A 16,213-nucleotide genomic window follows, 5' to 3' on the forward strand; every position below is an offset into this window, starting at 1 on the left:
TGTCACATAAAACTAAATTTGCTACTTTTACTCAAATAAAACTATATATGTTCAGTTCAAATAAAACTAAATGGGCTACTTTTACTCAAATAAAACTCAATGGGCTTTGTAAGCACCTTGCCGGCCCACTACGGCCTTTGCACCCCTCAGACGGCGCCGCCTACGGGCTGCGGCGATCGGAGTCGGGATCGCGCGGGAAACATCCCCAAATTCCCCGCCATTTCTCCCCCAACCCAATCACACCGATGAATCCAACGGCGGATCGCACTACACCACACCCCCAACTACCTCCAAACCCAAACCCAAGCCCTAGCCATGGCCGCCGCCACCGCCGACGAACCCACCGTGCCAATGGAGGAGCAGCCCGGAAAGGAAAGCGAGGAGGCCGCCGAGGCAATGGAAGAGCAGCTCGGGAAGGAGAGCGAGGAGGCCGCCGAGGCAATGGAAGAGCAGCTCGGAAAGGAGAGCGAGGAGGCGACTGAGTCCGCCGAGGAAATGGAGCAAATCGAGGAGGAGCCAAAGGAGGGCGGCGACCCCGCCGAGGCAATGGAGAAGAATGGAGAGGAGGCGGAGGCCGAAGAGGGGGCGTCGCTGCGGCCGGCGCTGCCGGTGGGCAGGGTGAAGCGGATCATGCGGGTGGACCGGGACATCAAGAAGGTGACGAGCGAGGCGGCGCTGCTCGTCGCCGCCGCCACCGAGCTCTTCCTGGGCAGCCTCGCGACAGGGGCCCACACCGCGGCGTCGCGGCGGGGCCGGCGCACGGTCCGTGCAGTGCACGTCCGGGCCGCGGCCCGCGCGCACCGGCCCACGGCGGACTTCCTCCTTGACTGCCTCGCTGCCGAAGAGGAGGCTCCCCGTGACCGCAAGACCGCGGGATCAGCCGGTGGCGGCGGCGGAGGGGAAGCGAAGCCGCTGCCGCGTGGGACCCGCCGCATCGATGCCTTCTTCCAGAAGGTTACCTAGAGGTGTCTCTCTCTGCGTATGCGCTTCCAAATTGGTGATCTAAATGTTTACTTCAAAATGCTATGTGTGCTGTGATGAATCTATGAACTGGCAATTAAATTACGCATTTCTCTTTCTCTGATTCGTTGCAATTGCTTATTTTCTGCGATGACTGTGAGCCCATACCTTGACGATGCAAATTTGATGGCAATTTGGCTCTTCTGCCTTGTTAGACTGAATGGTTCAATGTGCGCATCACTTTTGGGGATGTTTAGAACTAGCACATGATGATAGCTGTAATAAGGTTAAGAAAAATGTTAATTTTCAACTAGCGCATTATGATAGCTGTAAGGTTGGCACTAGCAATGTTTTCGCATGGAAAATTGATGACATTTTTGTGCACCATAATTCTTTGAGAGTTTGATATGATGCTCCCCTTGTAGCCAATGTGTCTCTAGTTAGGAAACCAAGGCGTGTCGGTATCATTCAAGCTTGCAGATAGCATACTGCAATGGGACATACGACACCACCACAAAATTTGCATGAGGAATTCTGCGTCTGCATCTCGGAATACCATACTTTTTGAGTGTTGGCACAGAACACTAGTTGAGCTTATGCTTTAGGCTTTCGGAAACATTATGTTCCCTGCGACAATAATGCCAACTTGAGCGCCAAAAAGAGTACTAGCTGGACCGTTAACAGTAATTGTATGTACCAGGCCAATCCAGGTCAATTTAACGGCATATCGCTAGGTGTAAAAGGTTAATAATTCAAGCGCAAAATCAAATGCCAGACAAATTTAGATGTTGTTTGGTATATAAATAATCTGACCTCCACAAGTTTAGCATCTCATTTTGAGGCATATGAATGTCATGAGTCCTGAACTCAAGGATACCAATCCCACACGAAACTCAATGCACATAGGTAGCTTCTTATAGTACCCTAAAGTCATACATTTGAAATTTGCAATCCAAAAGTGAAGCCTAGGCATATTGCTGCATGCTCTTCTTCCCTCCGCAACTCATAACCTTGCACAACCATGGGCTCCCTCTGGAGCTTAATTCATTCCTATCCAGATGTCTGCATAGCCATCATCTGCTTCTTTGGGCTTTCCATTTTCCGCTTCATCCAGCAGAGCCAGAAGAGCTGCATCCCTGTGAACTGGCCTGTTGTTGGGATGCTCCCCTTCATCGTGGTGAGTAGGCACTGCATTCATGACAAGGTCATGGGTCTGCTACGCGAGGCAGGGTGCACATTCTTCTTCTTTGGCCCGTGGTTTCTGGACATGAACTTCTTGATCACCTGTGATCCAGCCACAGTCAACCACTGCCTCAACACCCACTTCGAGAAGTACCCAAAAGGCAGAGAGTTTGCTGAGATGTTTGACATTCTAGGTGATGGTCTCCTTGTGGCAGATTCTGAATCCTGGGAGTATCAGCGCCGTGTAGCAACTTCTATCTTTGGTGGCCGTGCCTTTCGATCCTTTGTGATGTCCACAATCACAAGAAAGGTCGGCAATGTCTTGCTACCTTACCTTGATCTCATGGCCAAGCATGGTTCAGAGGTTGAGCTGGAGGACGTCTTCATGAGACTCTCGCTCGATATCTCATACTGTACAGTTTTTTCAACTGACCTTGGCTGCTTATCAGTGTCTTCTCCCATGCCTGTGTTTGGCTGCGCCACAAAGGAAGCGGAAGAGGCAATGCTGTTCAGACACATGGTACCGTCAAAGCTGTGGAAGCTCATGAGGTGGCTCAATGTTGGGACAGAGAAGAAGCTTGCTGATGCGAAGGTGGTGATCAATCAGTTCATCTACGAGGAGATTGTCAAACGGAAGGCACAGGGGAGCAATGGAAGCCAGGCAGATATACTCTCCATGTACATGAAAGTGACCTTGGATCCCAGCATGAGCGAGCAGCAGAAGACAGACTTCGTCCGTGACACGGCTGTGGGGTTCATCCTTGCTGGGAAGGACCTCATTGCCGTCACGCTCACGTGGTTCTTCTACATGATGTGCAAGCACCCAAAAGTCGAGGCAAGGATACTCGAGGAGCTCAAGGACCTGCAGAGCAGTAGCTGGCCTGGGGACTTCTCTGTCTTTGAGTGCGACGCACTCAGGTCTGCAGTTTACCTCCAGGCTGCCCTCCTTGAGACACTTAGGTTAGACTTTCTGCTGCTCCGTCGGTCTCCTAGGCTGGTACTATCTTGGAAACAAAGCTGGTCTGACCTTAACTATCTAACTGCGGAGTACTGTATGTTTTCAGGCTTTTCCCGGCAACACCATTTGAGGAGAAGGAGGCCCATGTTGATGACATCCTACCAAATGGCACCAAGGTGACAAAGGGCACAAGGATCATCTTTTCACTCTACGCCATGGGGAGAATAGAAGGGATATGGGGCAAGGACTGCATGGAGTTCAGGCCAGAGCGGTGGGTGTCCAAGAGTGGCCGCCTCCGGCATGAACCAAGCTACAAGTTCATGTCCTTCAACTCTGGACCCAGGAGCTGCATCGGCAAGGACGTCAGCCTCAGCAACATGAAGATCACAGCTGCATCCATCATACACAACTTCAAGGTCGAGCTGGTCAAAGGGCATGAAGTGATGCCGCAGAGCTCTGTCATACTCCACACTCAGAACGGGATGATGGTTAGTCTCAAGAGAAGGGTGGCAGGCTGATGTCTGGTTAACCCGCTTATGCACATGTAGACGTGAAACCATATATCTGGAGTTGTTAGAATTTGAGCTTGTAATATGAACATATATACTATGGTGGTGAATGCTTTTAGTCTGATTTAGGAGCAAATAGTATGGTAATTATTGGTGTCAATGTGTGATGGCTTCTTACTTGATTGTATGTAAACTATAGACCTGTTAAGAACAATGCAAATTTACATTCTTTGTCTTCTTTCTGTGTCTATGGACCTCTCTAATCCTATATGTTCCAAGTTCCAACACCAACTCAATTGGTTGGGATCATGTCAGCCTACAACAACCTATCCCATCTTTTGTCACAGGAGGGTACACGGCGTACACATGATGCAGCTGACATATGCTAACACCATCATAGTACAAGTTCTTTTTTCTTCACGGTAGAAACTTGTGAAGACCTAGTCTGACGTATCAGATTCGGATGTTACCTGTCATGTATCACAAGCTTTCTTCACTTCAAAAGAAACATCGCATTGCGCCCACACAAATTGGCGTGTGCTCTCAGCCTCTCACGTTCTATCTGCCAAGCGAAAGCTATTGATGCAGGACAACCCAAGTTGCCGACCTTCGCTGTCTGTCAGACTCACACAGAGTGATTAGTGTTAAGTAAATCTGAACTTCCTGGTGAAAAAGCCCCCCAACGATTGAGGCAGTAAACGAATTACTTTGAATTGTTCAAGTATGTTTGCTTACACTTTGAATAATTCGTACAGACAAATGTTCGTAAGTACTCCATCTGCTCCAAAATATTAGATATCTTTTTTATTTTCGTAAATCAAAATTCTCTAGTTTTGACCAAGTTTATAGAAAAATATGTTAACATCTGTGATACCAAATAAATACACTATAAAGGAATTTTTGTTGTGGATTTAATGAAACTAACTTGATACTTGTATACGTTCTATAAACTCGTTCGAAGTTGGAGAAGTTTGAGTTAGAACAAAACTAAAACGTCTTACATTTTGGAATGGATCAGAAAATGGTGCGGGTGTAGAGCACATCACTGCATAGTTTTACAACTTTTCTGAAAGCACTTTATGTTTACCATTGGCTTCAGAATTCAGACTTAGGTAGACCTAGGCGATATATACAGGTGATTTAATTGTAAGTTAATATATCTTTGAGGCCATTAGGCAGCCTTTCCTCGTCACAAGAAGCTTCATTCGGTATACCAACAAGGTTTATTCTAGTATATATATCATATTCAGATATGTTTACCTGGGAACTTTTAACTTATTACGCTAGAAAAGTAGAAAGGCTCTGTGTATTGGACGAAGTGAACTGTCAAACTGCAGCTTTTGACACCTGTAATTTGCAATTACTGTTTAAATCAAGGAGCTTGTAATTTGCACGAGTACAACATGCACCAATCAAAACTCCAGGAGCTTACTTGAACAAATGAATGTCTACGTGTACATTTGTGGAACAACCCGGATTTCTGCCGATCTCTGTTGACGGTGAATTCAATATGATGATATGTGGGTTACAAGAAAAGATTACTCTCTCTTTTCTTGCCATGTCAGAAGTGAGATCGTCAGCTCAGGTACCTTGCCGTGCACCAGATGACAAAAACTTACCCCCTTTGTCTTTCTCTTGCACACCTAAACCCAAAACCCCTCACAATCACCTATATAAACGTCACAAACATCAATCTGTCTTGCTACCACACTAGCAAAAAAAACGATTAAAAAAACTCAAAGTCACTAGCTCACAAGTCACAAGACACTCCAATTAGGCACTTCGTTCAGCTTCAAGAAAGCGGAGCAATGGAGATCGTGTCATGGCTTCTCGGCTTTCTCGGCAGGTACCCGGAGCTCATGGTGTCCCTCGCTTGCTTTCTCCTGCTGTTTCACAGGCTGAATCGGCGGGACGGGCTGCCGACGAACTGGCCGGTGGTCGGCGCGCTCCCGGCGATCGCCATCAATGCCGGGCGCATCCACGAGTGGCTGACGGAGTTCCTGCGCGCCGCCGGGCTGTCGTACGTCATCAGGGGCCCGTGGGGATCCCCGGTGGACGTGATCGTGACGGCCGACCCTGCCAACGTGGCGCACGTGTTCACGGCCAACTTCGGCAACTACCCCAAGGGCAAGGAGTTCGCCGAGCTGTTCAACGTGCTCGGCGACGGCATCTTCAACGCCGACGGCGAGTCGTGGGCGTTCCAGAGGCGCAAGACACACGCGCTGCTGTCGGACGCGCGGTTCCGCGCCGGGGTCGCCGCGAGCACCTCGCGCAAGCTCCGCGACGGCCTCGTACCGCTCCTCGACGGCCTCGCCGCGTCGGGCGCGGCCGTGGACCTGCAGGACGTGTTCGTGCGCCTCACCTTTGACCTCACGGCGATGTTCGTGTTCGGCATCGACCCCGGATGCCTCGCCCCCGACTTCCCCTACGTCCCGTTCGCCGCCGCCATGGACGCCATCGAGGAGGTCCTGTTCTACCGGCACGTCACGCCCGTGCCGTGGCTGAGGCTCCAGAAGTGGCTGAAGATCGGGCACAGCAAGAAGATGCGGAACGCTCGACGGGTGCTCGACGCGTCCATCGCCGAGTTCATCTCGCTTCGGCGACGGCGCGCCGCCGAGGCCGCCGAAGCCGACCTTCTCACGTCGTACCTGGCGTGCCAGGACGAGATAGGCATGTCCGGTGCCGAGTTCGACCGGTTCTTGCGCGACACCACGTTTAACATCATGGTCGCCGGCCGGGACACGACGAGCTCGGCCTTGACATGGTTCTTCTGGCTCCTGACCAAGCACCCGGACGTCGAGGCCAAGATCCTCGAGGAGGTCCGCGCGCACCCGCCGTCGTCCGGCGCGGACGGCCACCGCACCACCGCCGAGCTGAAGCAACTGGTGTACCTGCACGCGGCGCTGTCGGAGTCGCTCCGGCTGTACCCGCCGGTGCCGTTCGAGCACAAGGCCGCGGCGCGGCCGGACACGCTGCCGAGCGGCGCATGCGTGGGGCCCTCCCGGCGCGTGATCGTGTCGTTCTACTCGATGGGGCGCATGGAGGCGGTGTGGGGCAAGGACTGCTCGGAGTTCCGCCCGAAGAGGTGGCTGACGGCGGCGGGGCGGTTCCGGCACGAGCCGTCGTACAAGTTCGTGGCGTTCAACGTGGGGCCCCGGACGTGCCTCGGCAGGGACCTGGCGTACTCCCAGATGAAGGCCGTGGTCGCCGCTGTGCTGCCGCTGTTCAGGGTGGAGGTGGACGCCGGCGCCGTGGTGCGGCCCAAGCTGTCCATCATACTCCACATGAAGGACGGCCTCAAGGTGAGGGTGCACAAGAGAGAAGAAGATGGCCTAGCTTAGCTACGTTAAGCACTGCACTAATCTTTGTTGCTGATAAGTCATAAAAAAAATCTTTGTTGCTAATAATAATGTTACTCAAAAGCATGCATGATACTTGTATATACATAGGCATGATTACGTGTGGAATGCACATTTGCACTGCAGATGTGTTGCATGGGCATGTGCCTCGACTCGATCTCAAGATGTCTTTACGAGTTGTAGGTGCATACGTACGAGAGGGGCAGTGTGTAAGAGAAGGGCATGTGTACTTTTGGTACTAATAAAACTATATACTCATACTCTGGTCATGAATGAATAAATGATCTGTTGCATGAGTTTCTGGTATTTTAGAGAAAAAAAAATGTCTATCGATATCTTTCAAACTATGTATGATTAGAATATGAAATTTTATGAGCAGATTTATGTTAAAGTATCTCTATAAATATAATTTTAACAGAAAATAGCGGCTTCCGGATATGTTTTGATGATTGTTTGGATGTCCTAGATTTATATATCTGTGACTGGAATATGCGTTACAAGTATTTCTTCTGAGATTTGATAAATTAAACATTTCAAAAAACAAGAAAAAGGGAAACAAAATGACAGTGACAGCTCTACAAACAAATGCTACGAGGAGCTATTTCCGGACCGTGTTGGAGTCCGGTCGGACCAGTGGCGGATCCAGGATGAGATCAAGGAGGGGGCTAAGTAATGGACATGTTGATTGATAATGAAGATTTAATGATGATTTATGCTTGATGCTACAGTAATTTAACAAGGAATTAAGGCTCACGGGGGGGGGGGGGGCTACAGCCCCCCTGGATCCGCCAATGGGTCGGACGGAAACACCGGGCCTGCGTCGGGCATATACCAAAGGTGCCTCGCTCACCCCGCGTGTCTGCATGCAGGTAGCGCACGGTTCTCCGAAACTGGCAGTTAATTAGCGCAGATAGGGCCCACTTCACCCACGTCTCTTTCACCTCACGTAGCACGAACTAAAAAAAGTCATAACGGTTAAACCAAACATTCAAATTAAATTCTGATTGCACCATGTTTCTTGTAATAAATCATTCAAAACAAGATCTCACATGGATATATTCAGATAATTTTTTATTAACGAACATTTATCTTACGAGGATAGAACATTTTCTTTTATCGAGCAAAGATGATGTTCTAGGTTCAGAGAATAATGTTTCGTTTTCGTAAGAACAATGTTCTCGGTGTAGAAGAATAGTATTCTGGTTATGAAAGCGGTATTATAATATACATAAAAATAAATAAATATACAACATAAATAAAAAATAATAAAATCTAAAGTAAAGCATAAGGAAAAATAAGAATAAAAACACGTAATAGATAAAATTTTCAAAAGAACATCATATGATTACTTTTCAAATATCCTAAATATATTATAAAACACCACATATATACTAAATGAACATCATAAAATACATTATAGAACATCGCATACATATTACGTGAACATCACTAAATATAACACAGAACAGCATATGTATAATATGTGAACATCACAAAATAAATCATAGAACGTCATAAAATATATCACGGAACATCGCATGTATGAACATCACAAAACATAAAATAATTAATTATATAAAAACAAAAAATAAAAAGAAAAGAAAATATAAAAATGAAAAGTTTTTTTATTTATAAAAAATAACAGAACATCTGATGTATACCTCGTGAACATAAAAAAACACCACAGAACATCGCATGTATAACACATGAACATCACAAGAAAACATAGAACATCACATGGATACTACATGAACATCACAAAAAACATCACAGAACATAACATTATATACTATACGAACATCACAAAATAAATCATAGAACATCACATGTATACCACGGAAACATAAAAAAACATCATAAAACATCACATGTATAACACGTGAACATTACAAAAAACATAATAGAACATCACATGTATACTTGTTCTAAGTGTCGTTTGGTGTTGGAGAGACATTTAGAGTAGTTTAGGACCTTGTTTTTTCCTTTGACCGTACTATTAAATGGGGTATAGACTAGTAGCTTGACCTAGGTGAGTCTAGTAGGTTAGGTGTGGTGCACACTTGTCAAACCTAGCACTAGGTAGCTTAGGAATGATCCTAAGATCAATTGGAGTAAACTTTATTCACATAGGATTTTGAGTTAGAAGTGAATGGATGGTCAAATAACTGATCGAACGCTGATCTGGTTGCGACCGGAAGCTGGAGGGTGAGTCCAGTCAGTTCATTTGATCAACTGCAGTCGTCTAGTACTGACCGGACGCTGGGTACCTGTGTCCAGTCAACTCCAGAGAGGTTCCAGAGAAACTGTTTTCTGACCAGACGCGTCCTGTTGGTGCTAACCAGACGCTGGTCAGGATCCGGTAACTGACCGGACGCTGAATAGTGAAGTGACCGGACTCTGGGTGCCAGCGTCCGATCAACATTAGTAAGGTTCCAGAGAGCGTTTTCCTTGACCGGACGCGTCCGGTCAGTGCTGACCGGACACTGGTCAGAGTCCGGTTAGAACTTAACGGCTCTTTCTGACCGGAGCGTCCGGTCACACTGCAGAACACTGACTCAGCCTCCAAACGTTATGTTTTGAATGAGGGGGTATAAATACTTACTCTACTAGTCCAAGGGAGGTCTCTTGCCTATTTGTTCAGCTGAGAAACACCTTTAGAGTGCAAGGGAGAGCAAGAGCCTAGTGAGGTGATTGAGATTTAAGAATCCAAGATTAAGAATCTCATTAGTGCATAGAGAGTAGCAAATGTGCATCCACCCTTCTCATTAGGCTTGGCTTGGTCAAGTGAGAGTTTATGCTTGTTACTCTCGGTGATCGCCATTACTTAGATGGCTCGGTGGTGATTAAGAGTTTGGTGATCATCCGACGAAGCTTGTGGATGACCCAACTTAAGTTATGAGCGGTTGTGGGCGATTCACCGTGACGGAGTATTGAAGAATCAGCCCGTAGAGGACACTTGATCCTTGCGCGGATCAAGAGAGAGCTACACCCTTCCGCGGGTGCTCCAACGACGACTAGTGAGGAGTGGCGACTCTCCGATACCTCGGGAAAACATCGCCGCGTTCCTTTCTCTCTCTTTATTTTGAGCATTTACATTTGAGCAATTCGTTTCATGTCTTTACATTCTTAGAATTGTCATGCTAGAGTAGGATTGAAACCTAGGGTGCAAAATTTTTGTGCGTTAGAACAATAGAAACGCATTCTAGGCACAAGGGGTGAAATGGGCTAATTATAGGGCTTAATTATTGTAAAGAATTTAGAATTAGCCCAATTCACATCCGTTCTTGGGCATCTTGATCCTTTCCATAGTAAAAGCAACAAAAATACAACAAATAAAAATATAGAAAAGAAAAATATAATGAAAAATCACATGAAACGGAAAAAATAAAAAAAGATGAAGAAAGGAAATAAAAATAAGAAAAGGACATAAAAGAAAAGAAAACAAAAAAGAAACAAAAGAAACAAAAAAAATTAAAATTAAAATTAAAAAATTAAAAATAAAAAAATAAAAAAATAAAATATGAGAAATAGAAATAGAAAATAAAAATAAAAAGAAAAGAAATGAGAAGAATAAGAAAAGAAAAAGCAAAAAAGAAAAGAAAAAGAAATAGAAAAGAAAAAGAAAATAAAATAAAAATGAAGCACGTAAAGAAAAAAATAAGAAGAAAAAAAAAACTACCGTACCTGCTTCTATCGGGCCGTGGATTCTCGCGCTCGCGCCGCCCGCGCTCCCGTTCGGCGCGATGCTGGGGTCCAGCCGTTCGGACCCGAAGCTTTGCGGCTATTTCCCTCTGTTCTCCAACTCTACCTCATCCTTTCAAGCTTCCACGGGAGGCTACTCGGTGCTGGATCCGCCTTAGGAATGAAGTAAAGGTAATGATGTGATTTTGTTGTCAAGGAAATGTTTCCTAACTTTTTGGGTATTTTCCTTGCCAACAGTGCAATGTTGTCTTTCATCTCAAGTGATCTTTTGTGGTGGCAGTGAGCAAAAATTCTTGCATCTATGTGCATCACCTGACTATGTGAACCGCCAATACTAAGAGCTAGTTTGGCAGTGCTCCAGCTCTGGCTTCTTTGATGAAGCTGGAGCTATTTTGAAAAATAATTGGCAAATAGCTCGAGGGTCAGTTTAGTAATAATTTGTGTCAAAATTTGTGAGGAGCAGAGAGAAATCACGTTTTCATAATTGTGACTCCTCAATAAAAAAAACATTTCTGGTTGCAAGAAGTCGTTCTTAAATAGACGTTAACCGATGGTGGAGCCATACCAGAGGGGCCAGTGGCGGATCTACACTTAAGCTAGGTGGCCCCACAGGTTTTGCCACAACATTTTTTTTTTTTTTTTTTGACATGGAAGAGCTCTCCATTACCCATTAACAGACGCCAAATCGTTGGCGGGCCAGTACACGAATACAACTTGGAATGCTGTCCTAAATCGGAGCAGCACCAGAAATCAAACTCGCCCCTTGGGCAGCTAGGCTATGAGCAGCCAAATTACAACAACGAGGTTTATGAACAACTACATATATGAAGTAAAATTGCTAGTCAGCAGGTCCTTCAACTCCCAAATGAGGCCACCCGTAGAGCAACGATCAAATTCGGAGGAGTTTACCGCGTGCACGACCATGGATGCATCCGTTTCCAAGATCACCTTTTGGATTGCAAGCAGGCAATGATCTCCGTATGGAAAGCTTCCCCAACGTTGTCCAGCTTCCCGTAGCCTGAGCCGATGACGCCTCCATCCCGGACACGGATCAGAAAGCCCCATCCACCTGAGCGGTTGTTCAGGTTGAAAGCCCCATCGCAGTTGATTTTGGCAGTGTCTTCCGGCGGCGGCACCCAAGGCCTCCTGGGCTGAGACTGATCTCCCCTACAAAACACTTGTCAATTAACTTGCAGTTAATCGATCTTGTGCATATCTGTGTAAAGCTTGGCCCCACAGGATTTGGACTCTAGATCCGCTACTGAAAGGGGCCCTAATTGTGCTCCTTGTTTCCTCCTATGAGGCTACGAGGGCGACACACAGTATAGAAAGCTAAAAGGCCTGATTGTTTCGCCCATCGACAGGTTTGTTTCAGGAGTAGGCTATGAGGGCGACACACAGTGTTTGAGAGGCCGATTACGTGAGGAAACGTATGGAAAGCTAAAGGCCTGATTGTTTCGCCCATCGACAGGGTGGTTTCAGGAGTCACAGCAGGCTGAACGAATTTGCAAGCTCGCCGTGCTCGACCAGTGAAAGGAGACAGGCACCGCGAGAGGACACTTGACAAAGCCAGACACCAGGCGTTGTGTACTTGTGTCATCCTTTGCGTCACATGTCAGAGGGGGCCAGCTAGTTGCTTCTTTGACGTTGCCTTGCCGGCTTGCCCTTTCCCCTTCTGGGAAAAAGGGAAGAAAACTGCTTCTAAAGGTTGCCAAGGCAGCATGAGTACAGAAGCATCACAGATCATGGAGCACACAGTTTGCGATAGATCAATAAACATCCTCATTGATAACGGCAGCCTACAGGTCAACCGGAACGGTAACAGCATTTAAATCAACAACTTGCTATAGTGATACATGAACTGCAAAGACATGCTACTATCACTGAAATTACAAGCTCCTTCTGGATGCCAGATCCAGGTACCGCGTTTCCCTCGCTTTGGGTACTACTTGTATACACAGATTATCAGTGCCACAGAGAGAGCGGTGATTGCCAGGACTGTGAAGATGAGTGCCTGCAAGGAACGATCCAAGTGAGGCTGTTAGACTGGAATCCAACTATATCAGGAAGCAAGCAAGATTTTTTTTTTTTTTGGAGCATGTGTCTGAGCACGTATTTCAAGCAAGCAAGTTCATCAGAACAAAAATACAGAATGCAAAGAACTATATTAAGTTCAGTGATTCAGGTTCTAACACTGTGACACCAGACATTAGGCACCGCTCACTTTCTTAGCTGGGGTGTATGGTTATCACTTGTCATAGGCCCATTTCTTTGCCGAAACTTTGCCTAAGGTGTGGTGAAGACATTTGTTGGCCACATCTTTTTTTTTCTCGATCACGCAAAAGATATGCGCGTTTTTGTATTAAGAGAAAAGCAGTTTTAGTACAAAGGGACAGGCTCTATTGATATTCAACAACGAATTTGCCCTACCTAACCTGAACTTGCTAGCTGACTACTTGTCGGCCACATCTTAGAACACTGTTTGGCGAAAAGGGCATGATTGTGTTTCTATAGGTCCAAATGTGCAACTCTAACAAATCACTAACCAAAGCCGTGGAATTGGCACGTAATCAGACCGTTTTCTACCTACTAATGAAATGACATGCGGCTCTCCTGCATGTTCGAGGAAAGAAGGCATGTCAATGTCCGGTAGTGATCCAAACATAGCCTAAGTGAGTAAGTTCTATTGCAACATATAAGCAACAATATTTGATATCCAAATAATCAAACAAAAGCTACACACATCCGTGGCATATATAGGACCTTCTGACAAATATGAGAAAACCTACAGCATAGAGTATAGTTTTTTTAAGGGAAATTTAGTCTAATCGCCCAGGCCCCAGATTCGATACAGAATATTTTAGAGTTCAATTTATTAGAAAAATTGCCAACACGCTGTCAAGCAAAACTACAAATCAACACAAGTGAAATCATATCGCCATATCAACTACCAGGGACACATGATGTTTTATGGACATGAATAGTTGCACTTTCACAGGGAAACACATCGAGCGTCTATTTTCTTAATACTGGGAAGTAACATGTTCAGGGAATCAGGGTTTAGGACGAACCGCAACAGCTGATGCAGCTAGACCAGGGCGCTCTCGAGGATCCTTGTTGTAGTACTTGCAGCAGTAAAGAGTGGCTGCAAAGTACCAAATCAAAGGACACAAGAAACCTAAAAGAAAACTGCAAACATAGCATGTTCAACGGGCAATTCTGAACCAAAATTGAGATGAAGACTGGAGTAGTAAAGCATACTTACGAAGACCATCCTATCCCACAACCACAGCAAGGAAGCCGCCTCTCAAAGATTGCCAACCGTGGGTTTTCTTCATCTCTGAGCAGTGTATATTTGCCAGCACACCCCTGGCAATGGCAAAATTCATCCGAGTGTGCTATGCAAAGCAAAGTAAGAATATGATCAGCAACTGAAGTTTCTTTTTAAATCTGGCAATCTAAGATAATGTATAGAGCAAGTATCCTACATCTTGTTTCGAAGTGTTAATGAGAACCACATTTTCATGAGCATGAAGCAAACTATATATATTTGACTGAAGTTAGCTCATGGCATGCTGATGTTTACACATGACAGGCATACCAACATCCAGTTCTGAAGGTAACAAAAAAGCACAATTTTACAATGACGGACTCTAATGTTATAAAGGCGTCTACAGTCTATTGATTCACAAGAAACGATATAAAGTTGAAAACTGTTACCTTCTCCCATTTATTCTGCAGATATCCTGCAGCAGCCTTAATACCGACAACTGACAAAATAGATTCCTCCCTGACAGTGAGTAATTCAACAAATTTGATCGCAAGAGTTTTTCGTTACAGAAAGCAGCTGGGTACATCAAACATGCAAGTTTCCCTGACTCTTCATGACACTGCAGTGGAAAAAAAATACAAACATGAGCAAATTGATAAGAACAGATGCATGAAAAATGCATAAATTCATTTGTAACAAATAGGATCATAGGCACAAATGCATGTCCTTTGCAATTGATAGGGCCGTAGGAATTAGTCCTACATACATGAGCAGGTGCCGTGTATAAACTTCCAAACACCAGTACACAAAAGTTTAATAATCTAAGGTCTAATAACAACCAGACCTACAAGGCTGTCAAGAGTTAGCATTATTGCCTACCATCATTACAGAATACAGAGCAAGGAATTTTAACTCCTAGTATAAACATGTGATTTCCCTGTCTTAGAAAGACAATGTCAGAATACATAAAGCACACTGTCCACCAGTTAGAGGCAGTGAAGAAATACATAGTGAACACGAGTATTGAATTCTACAAGTACCAACAAAACAGAAAATCAAGTGCCAGTGCACAGTACACTAGGAGGACGCCACAATGACAATGGGTCAATGGGTTTAACCACTTCTTTATACCCAAACTGAAGACACACTTACCTTGCCTGTCCTGCCGTCAGTCAGATTTCAAGTTTGGAAACACAATTGCCAGTCTACAACCTGTAAGCCAGAATTCTGACCGTAGCAATATTTCCTTAGATAAGATAACTTGAGTAAGCGATTTCATCGAACACATTGAGCTCACTGCACATCATCGAGCGGAGTAACAGCTATGAACTGACCACAGACCTAACAGGCTAACAGCCAACTACCCACAAAAGGACGACCGTCCAGATTCGATTACTCGACCCACCGCACACAAAGATTACTAAGCTAAAACTCGCAGCTCGAATCCAATCCGCCTCCGCGCTAGAAATCAAGAACAGGAACAGACAATCCCGACGCCGCCTTCAAATCCCAACCAAAGGATCCAACAAAAGAAGAAACTCACCCGCAGGGGGCAGGCGCCGGAACCGTGGGGAAAAGGATAGCAGACTTACGTGGAGAGCGAAAAGAAGAAGCACGCGCCGCCGCGGTCAGGTCGATGGACGCCACAAGAGAGGGAGGGATCTTTAGGCGGCGTTTTTGGATGCCCAGCGCCGCCAGGTCTGGCTCTGGCTCCCCTTCTCTCCGGTCCTGGCGTTGGGGGTTTGAGGGGAAAGAAGGAAGGAAGGAACTGGAGAAAGCGCGGGGCGGCGGGGGGCTTTTGTCCGTTTGCTTATCTTGTTGGAGGCCGCAAGATGAATCAGGCCATGGGAAGCCTCAGAAAGCTCAATGGAGTGGACCGTCACGGGGAGTCGAGGACTGCGCGCTCGCGTTCGCACCGGCTTTTACTCGCCTCGTCCCAAAAAAAAAAAATGCAATTCTATATTTAAAACAAGTTATTTTTTTAGATTTAACTAACTTCATAAAAATAGTATCAGTCTCTATAAATAAATTACTGTAAAAAATATTCTAGAATTAATCTTTATTAGGTATAATAGATGTTAATAAATTTTATAGAGATTTTATTAAATTTAAAATTGTTTGATTTCCTAAAAAGATGAGAGTACCATCGCTTTGCTTTCTTTCAAAGGACAGTGTGTCAGGTGTCCTCTTCAGTTCACATATTCTGCAAATTTCTCCGAATAATGCCTGTTTTATCCACGGTGTTTTTCAAAAAAGGTCCTGTCGGTGTGTT

At 45.6% G+C, this 16,213-nt stretch overlaps 4 protein-coding genes across 5 annotated transcripts; 3 read left to right on the plus strand and 1 right to left on the minus strand.

Annotated features, from left to right (window-relative positions):
- The first annotated feature begins 273 nt into the window (after positions 1-273).
- Positions 274-1,098, plus strand: LOC136457546 (uncharacterized). The gene has a single exon (XM_066457575.1). It carries the CDS (start codon positions 316-318, stop codon positions 961-963), a length of 648 nt encoding a protein of 215 aa, XP_066313672.1. The 5' UTR covers positions 274-315; the 3' UTR covers positions 964-1,098.
- LOC136457544 (noroxomaritidine synthase-like) lies at positions 846-3,825 on the plus strand. 2 transcript variants are annotated; one of them, XM_066457574.1, is made up of 3 exons: positions 846-965; positions 2,019-3,102; positions 3,207-3,825. In XM_066457574.1, exons 1-3 carry the CDS (start codon positions 938-940, stop codon positions 3,616-3,618), a joined length of 1,524 nt encoding a protein of 507 aa, XP_066313671.1. In that variant the 5' UTR covers positions 846-937; the 3' UTR covers positions 3,619-3,825. The 2 variants fall into 2 exon arrangements, with proteins under 2 accessions (XP_066313671.1, XP_066313670.1); XM_066457573.1 differs by lacking the exon at positions 846-965 and having other exon boundaries at positions 1,699-3,102.
- Positions 3,826-5,331: 1,506 nt separating this feature from the next.
- On the plus strand, positions 5,332-7,259 carry LOC136457547 (alkane hydroxylase MAH1-like). The gene has a single exon (XM_066457576.1). It carries the CDS (start codon positions 5,418-5,420, stop codon positions 6,948-6,950), a length of 1,533 nt encoding a protein of 510 aa, XP_066313673.1. The 5' UTR covers positions 5,332-5,417; the 3' UTR covers positions 6,951-7,259.
- A 5,176-nt stretch (positions 7,260-12,435) lies between these two features.
- LOC136457548 (large ribosomal subunit protein eL20z-like) lies at positions 12,436-15,849 on the minus strand. The gene is made up of 5 exons (XM_066457577.1): positions 15,534-15,849; positions 14,391-14,560; positions 13,936-14,068; positions 13,742-13,859; positions 12,436-12,684 (listed from the first exon to the last, which is right to left on the minus strand). Exons 2-5 carry the CDS (start codon positions 14,398-14,400, stop codon positions 12,616-12,618), a joined length of 330 nt encoding a protein of 109 aa, XP_066313674.1. The 5' UTR covers positions 14,401-14,560; positions 15,534-15,849; the 3' UTR covers positions 12,436-12,615.
- Positions 15,850-16,213: the final 364 nt, after the last annotated feature.

The sequence above is a fragment of the Miscanthus floridulus genome, chromosome 6 (genome assembly GCF_019320115.1).
Source record: "Miscanthus floridulus cultivar M001 chromosome 6, ASM1932011v1, whole genome shotgun sequence".
In the NCBI taxonomy this organism is placed as follows: Eukaryota; Viridiplantae; Streptophyta; class Magnoliopsida; order Poales; family Poaceae; genus Miscanthus; species Miscanthus floridulus.